Source organism: Phaenicophaeus curvirostris, chromosome 8 (assembly GCF_032191515.1).
Source record: "Phaenicophaeus curvirostris isolate KB17595 chromosome 8, BPBGC_Pcur_1.0, whole genome shotgun sequence".
NCBI lineage: Eukaryota > Metazoa > Chordata > Aves > Cuculiformes > Cuculidae > Phaenicophaeus > Phaenicophaeus curvirostris.
The window spans coordinates 11,550,550-11,557,192 of NC_091399.1; the positions used below are offsets into that span (position 1 = coordinate 11,550,550).

A 6,643-nucleotide genomic window follows, 5' to 3' on the forward strand; every position below is an offset into this window, starting at 1 on the left:
GTAGTTGTAGAGACCAATGAGGTCTCCCCTCAGCCTCCTCTTCTCCAGGCTAAACAACCCCAGCTCTCTCAGCCGCTCCTCATAAGGCCTGTTCTCCAGCCCCCTCACCAGCTTCGTTGCTCTTCTCTGGACTCGCTCCAGAGCCTCAACATCCTTCTTGTGGTGAGGGGCCCAGAACTGAACACAGCATTCAAGGAGCGGTCTCACCAGTGCCGAGTACAGAGGGAGAATGACCTCCCTGGACCTGCTGGTCACGCCGTTTCTGCTACTGTCTGTGGCAAAGGATGGGAGGGCAGAGCGTGCCAGGGCTGCCCGCGGGAAGCCGCCTGCCGGACTGGGAAGGTGAGGCAAGGCAAGGGAGAGCAAGGTACGGCGGGCCAGAGAACGGCGACGCGAGGCACGTCACGGCAAGGCGAGGTAAAGCAAAACCAGGCAAAGCGAAGCGAGGCACCGTAAGGGGAGGCGGGGCGGGGGCGGGGCAGAGCAAGGCCGGCGAGGGGCAGGGCTGCGGGCAGCCCGGCCGAGCCCCGCGTCCCGCCCACCTCGGCCCACGATGGCGCCACCGGCCCCGCCGGCCCCGCCCCCTCCGCGCCTTCCGATTGGCGGCGCGGCGGGACCGGGCGGGGCCGCACGTGCGGGCAGCCCTTTTAACGCGGGCCGGGGCGGCGGGGGGCGCGCAGCGGGCCATGAAGCGGGTGGTGTTGGTGACCGGGGCCAACGGGTGAGCTTGGCGGGCACGGGAGCCGAGGGGAGCCGAGGGGAGCCGAGGGGAGCCGAGGGGAGCCGAGGGGAGCCGAGGGGAGCCGAGGGGAGCCGAGGGGAGCCGAGGGGAGCCGAGGGGAGCCGAGGGGAGCCGGGATCGGCTCGGCTCGGCATTGTATCTGACCCGGTCCCGTTGCAGCGGCGTCGGGCTGGCGCTGTGCCGGCGGCTGCTGGAGGAGGATGGCAGCATCCACCTCTGCATCGCCTGCCGTGACACCCTGAAGAGTCAAGCCACGCGGGACCTCATCCTGGCCGACCACCCCGATGCTCAGGTCTCCACTATAGAAGTGGATGTGGGTAGCCTGGCTTCTGTCCTGCGCGTTGCCCGTGAGCTCCGGTGCAGGTATCCGATCCCGGTCCCCACCCTACCGGGCACCGCCCCCCCTCACCCCCTGCTCTCTTGCTGCTTCTCACCCCTGTGCTCTTCCCCATGCAGGTTTCAGCGACTGGACTTCGTCTACCTCAATGCCGGGATCATGCCCAACCCGCGTGTGAACTTCAAGGCGCTCTGGCAGGGTCTCTTCACTGGGTAGGAGATGCCCGTGGCCTGTGGGCAGCGTGGGGTGCTGGCAGCATCATTGTGGCCGAGGCATCAAGGCTTACCCGAGGGTCTGGGACTGACCACCTTGTCTCCCTTCCCCAGTGTGACACAGAGCCCATGCCCGTGGGATGCCCGGCCTTGTGTGGAGTGGGCTGGGGTGAAGCTCTGGGATCCTGAGGCGCTTTGTGCTGCTTCTTATCCCTGGTGTGGGGCCCACTGCATGGCAGCATAGGGCAAGGGTTTGTCCAAAGCATGAATCTCCTGGCACAAGGTGTTGAATGAAAAATACTGCTGTGCTGTTTTGGAGGTGGACTTTGCTCCATACTATTACTTTGGTTCTACTGCAGGTTTTTGTTGTTCTCAGCTGTGGATCATGGTATTTTTTGCTGCTAGTACTTTGATAAGCACCATAGGGATAAACATTAGACTTTAAACAACTTGGAGAAGTCCAGCTAGGGAGCAAAGTGACTTGCGTTGAGTTTAATACAGTGGTTGGGCTGCTGGACTGCTTTACATATCTGCATTAGGCTTGGCCTTAGGGCTTAGTTCTGTGCTGGAGCTTGATTTTGTTATCTGAGTGTGAAATGGAAAACCAGACTTTTTTTAAATGGTATTTTGCTGTAGTGAAGTGAAGAAAGGGACAAGTCTACTCTAGTCTAGTCAGTATTGAGGCATTTGCAAATGAAGGTGCTGAGATACTATGTAAACTATTTCCAGCCTTTTTTTTCATGGATTAATAGAGCCCTTTGAGGTGGAAACTAGAAAGTCTGTGTGGAGCCTGTGAGGTGGGGGATACTTCTGAAGGATGGAAGCGAGGGAGCAGTAGTTTCCTTCCAGTGACATTCTTCTCTAACTCTTGTCTTTGGCTCCCAGAAAGGCGCTTCGTATGCTGACTACTGCAGAAGGCATAATGACCCAGACCGACAGGCTTAATGGAGATGGACTGCAGGAAGTGTTTGCTACCAACCTCTTTGGTCATTTTATCTTGGTGAGTCTGCGTCAAGTCTTTGGAAAGGTGATCCATGGGAGTAGGGACGACTACAGGCAGTGCTGATGAATTAGTTCTGTCTTGTAAGTTCAGATGCTAATGTAGTCTGCAGCCTGACAGATAAAAAATGATAAGGTAAAGGTCTCAGGCTTTGTTAAAATAGTAATAAATGGTGACCATTATAATTGCAAGTGTTAATATAACTTCAAGGTGACTCGATATAGTCAGTAGATAGAGATAAACCATATATAGATATCTCTGCCCAGGATGAATACCAAGGTTTGGCTATGCTAAAATCAGAGATGCTTAACTGAGCTGTTCAAGAGAATGATGGTTGCTTGTAAATGCTCCTAGTGGAACATGGGCTGAAGTTATACCTGAGCAGTGGCTGCTTCTGGCTAGTCTAGTGAAGTTTAGCCAAGAATAGGAAAGCTGAGATAAGCTTGCAGCTTTTAAAAAGTGTAAAGCTAAACTATAAGACTTTAAAATTACTGTGTTAAATAAGCTAACAATTCTTTTATAGGTTCGTCAACTTGAGTCTCTACTTTGTGGTAACGAAAAACCTTCACGACTCATTTGGACCTCTTCCAGCAATGCCAGGAAGTCTGCCTTTAGCCTCTCTGACTATCAACATACCAAGGGGCAGGAATCATACAGTTCCTCCAAATATGCTACTGACCTGACAAGTGTGGTTCTGAATAGGAAATTTAATAATCAGGTGAATGATGTCTGAAGATACCTAATGAGATCCTACTCTTTGTAATTTTCGCTACATTGTTGTTACCTGGCTGCATTTATTTGTAGGCATGTGATGACTACTGTTGCTGCTGAGCTGCATGTAGGCTGCAACATGAAGTTGTGATGTATTGTGAGGCTGTGCCTTCTTCTGGTGGGCTTGCCATGGGCATAGACTTAACATAAGCATCTCCAGTTTGAACCTCTCAGAAATAACTGTGTCTAATCTCTCTCTGGCTGTGGTAACTTTAGAGAGGAGAGCATCTACTATTAACTGGTCTCTACACTCATCTTCATTTTCTTGCTGAGAAGTACTAGGAAGGAAGTAGTATGATCCGTTCATCAACTAATTTGTTGCGTGTTTGCATGCTGACTTAGTTTCTTCTCTGCAGGGTCTGTATTCCAGTGTTGTTTGCCCTGGTCTTGTTATGTCTAACATGACCTACAGAATTTTGCCGGTTTTTATATGGAAGCTGCTAATGCCCATCATGTGGTTGGTAAGTGGTTGAGGTCATCCTGGCTGGTTTTGGGTTGAGGTCATACTGCAAGTCATATGGAGCATGCTTCTGGCTTCTTGCTATCCATACTGCTATACAGCGGCTCTTTCTGTGGGATTGAGCAGGTTAGCCCCTTGGCAAACTGTCCCTTTAGCACCTTGGGGCCCTGATTTCCAAGCTAAGTTTAGAGTTTGGTGCTGGACAACATTGTATATAGAGCCAAGGTTCAGCTCTTCCGCCATAGTAGTGTACATCAAGGCTTCTCTTGGAAGGTTTGCCAACCTGTCGTGAGCTTGTAAAATGGTACCATTTTAGTGGCGGCATTGCTCGGGATGAAACTTGGCCCCTCTGCCTTGAAATGCTGTTTGTTTCTACAACAAACCATTTTTTCACGTTTTTGTTTCCGTCTTTCTGGAGGGCAAAGCCTCCTCCTCTCTATTGCCTCTTCCCCACTTCCCACAAACTTTCCTTGCTTTTCTCCCCCTGGGCTTCAATTTTTTTTGATTCGCTGCATTTCTGTCCCTGAAGGCTACATGCTCTGAGCCTGAGTCCTGGTGCTGCAAGACTGGCCTTGCTGCTTAACCTGCCCCAGCTGGCAGCAGCTGATCCTAGTGGGTCATGTCTCCTGACAGTAGAGAGACAATCCCTTCTCCCTTGTCCTTGGCACTGGCATTATTGCAGATTGTCTCTGCTACTGCCTCATGTGCTCTTGAAACTCTTCAAGGCACATGCGTGGCCTGTTGCCACTTGCTTTGAAGGTGAGTTCTGTGCAGGGGTGTGGATCTGATGGGTTGCCGATCTGATGGATAGCTACAGAGACCAGAGTTTGTGGTGATAAAGGGATGCTTTAGTCATAAGTATGCAATGATACCTGTAGTCATCTGTGAGAAGCATTTCTACCTCTAGTAGGTGATCTAGTGTAGCTGGGCTGTAGAGAGCTTGTCAAAGAAACCTTGGGCCAAAATACAGAGTCTATCATATACTTGTTTTCCCCCCAGATCCGTTTTTTTGCCAAAACTTACACACTGACACCGTATAATGGAGCAGAAGCTCATGTAAGTAGTTCTGGATGGCTCTTCCAGGGTCTGTTGGCTTAAACAAAGAGCCTCTCGGCAAGGTGGGTGGGTGCTGTATTTTACCCCTGAACAGTATACAGCAGTGAGTGCTGGGAGACCAGCTGTGACCAAGGCCAATTTGCTATGTGATGCCTTGTGACCTTCATCAGGTGCCCATAAAATAAGTGATTTTGGAAACATACTATATATACTAAATGTACTATACTAATACTGCTCTCCCAGTTGGCAGTCAAGCAGCCATAGACATGCAGGCACAGGGAATGGAGGTGGGTAATGCAAGGCACATTGTGCCTCAAGTGCAGTAGTCAGCAAGTGTAGCCACATTTAACTGTTTTAATGGTTTAGCACTGGGGCATAAATGTGGTTCACTATTGGCTCAGGTAGGTCACAGCTGAGGGAAGCCAGCTCAGACCCTCTCTGGATATCAAATCTTGCCCTGCTTGATGAATGCACCTGTGATTGTTCTCTGGTGTCTTATTGACAGTAGAGTCGTTCACTACAGGCTTGACTGGGACTTTGTGCACTAGACTAGTACACATTTGTGCTGTCCTTCCTAGGTGTGGCTGTTCAAACAGAAGCCAGAGTACCTGGATGCACTTGTCAAATACCACAGCTGTACTTCTGGACTAGGGAAGAACTATGTGGAGGCCAGACAGGTAAATGGAACAGCAGCCTCCTTCTGCAGAGTACTTGACTCTGTCTGCTATCTGCCTTGCATGGAAGGGTTGGTGCCAAGGGTGTCCTGTGGCTGAAATGGAAACAAGGTGCATGTTGAATGCTCAGCAACAAGGAGGGATGTGGGGTGATCTGTGAGATTTCCTGAGTAACTCCTGGCTGCCAGCCTCATGCTGGAGCCTGGAAGGCAATGAAGACAATGGTCAGAACAGGATGAGTACGTGATGTTGCTTTCCCAAAATATGTTCTGGCTTGGGCATTAGTGATAGATCTTTGCCCCTCTGTGAATGTAGAAATTCTAGGGATGCACCTTGCTATCTCCAGACCTGCCTCCAGCCTCTGTGCTGGCTGCCACTGAGGTGGTAGTCTCACAGATAGTCTCTCTCTTATTGTCTTCTAGATTGATGTGGATGAAGAAACTGCTGAGGAATTTTATCAAAAGCTATTGGAACTGGAGAAGCAGGCTCTGGAGAGATACAGTGATCTCCTAGATTAAGTAAAACCAGTCTTGATGGGATAACAGTCTTATATTGTTAAAGTGGACTTTCTTCATTCTGGTGCTACACGTGTTGCCTGCTGTTCTGCAGGCACATGGCTTCAGACCCCATCTTCTTTCTCTACAGAAGATGAACAGTTCCTGAAAATGGAAATGTGAAAACTGAAGAGAATACTTAGTCTTTCTGGTATCTGATATTTTTCTGGTATAAAACTAGAAACCTAAAGCAGGTGGACTGTCTTAACACAGTTGCAAAGCAATGTCTCATGAAAATGTGATGAAACTGTGCACAATTCAGGAACATCATCAAAATTTGTGATTTAAATCTCGCTTAGTGCAGGAGAGGCAATAGTCTGGGCTGTTGCCCTCAGTCTTGGCTGTACCAGTATTTCTAGATGGCTTGAACACATTACCTGTGTCTGATCCTGAAGTACTTGAAGGCCCAACTTCAGAGGAGCTGCTCTTAATTTATACACCAAAACTGAAGCTTACATTCCAGATGTGCTAACAAGACTGAACCTTATTGGAAGTTAGGCCCTGCACAGCATCTGAAGTCAAGCTCCTGAAGAGCTTACCTGAGAAGTACAGCCCTTGCCTCAGCTCCGGGGACAGACACATGGCTGTCCGCTGGCATACATATGTTCTAACCACAACTGGCCAAAAAGGCTAAAAATGTTGATGTTAACCTGGGCTCAGGGCTAGTCTGTTCTGTTTGTATCAAGAGTGAGAGGTTACCATGTTTTATCTATTTACCTTTTTTATATACATCTACTGTACTGAATATTCTCCCTGTTGTATGTGTGGGGATCTTCACAAAGCACCTGGTGTACTTCAAATGCTGCAATGAATAAATTACTGGAACTGACTTGTCTT

At 49.5% G+C, this 6,643-nt stretch overlaps 1 protein-coding gene across 1 annotated transcript; it reads left to right on the top strand.

The window, feature by feature from the left end:
* Positions 1-667: 667 nt before the first annotated feature.
* HSD17B7 (hydroxysteroid 17-beta dehydrogenase 7) lies at positions 668-6,643 on the top strand. The gene is made up of 9 exons (XM_069862467.1): positions 668-721; positions 902-1,105; positions 1,199-1,291; positions 2,177-2,291; positions 2,815-3,009; positions 3,419-3,523; positions 4,522-4,578; positions 5,157-5,255; positions 5,675-6,643. Exons 1-9 carry the CDS (start codon positions 687-689, stop codon positions 5,768-5,770), a joined length of 999 nt encoding a protein of 332 aa, XP_069718568.1. The 5' UTR covers positions 668-686; the 3' UTR covers positions 5,771-6,643.

Coding starts and splice junctions, on each gene's coding strand:
- HSD17B7 (XM_069862467.1), top strand. CDS start 687: ATGAAGCGGGTGGTGTTGGTGACCGGGGCCAACGG. Junction 3,524..4,521: donor TAATGCCCATCATGTGGTTG/GTAAGTGGTTGA, acceptor TTTTCCCCCCAG/ATCCGTTTTTTTGCCAAAAC. Junction 4,579..5,156: donor ATAATGGAGCAGAAGCTCAT/GTAAGTAGTTCT, acceptor TGTCCTTCCTAG/GTGTGGCTGTTCAAACAGAA.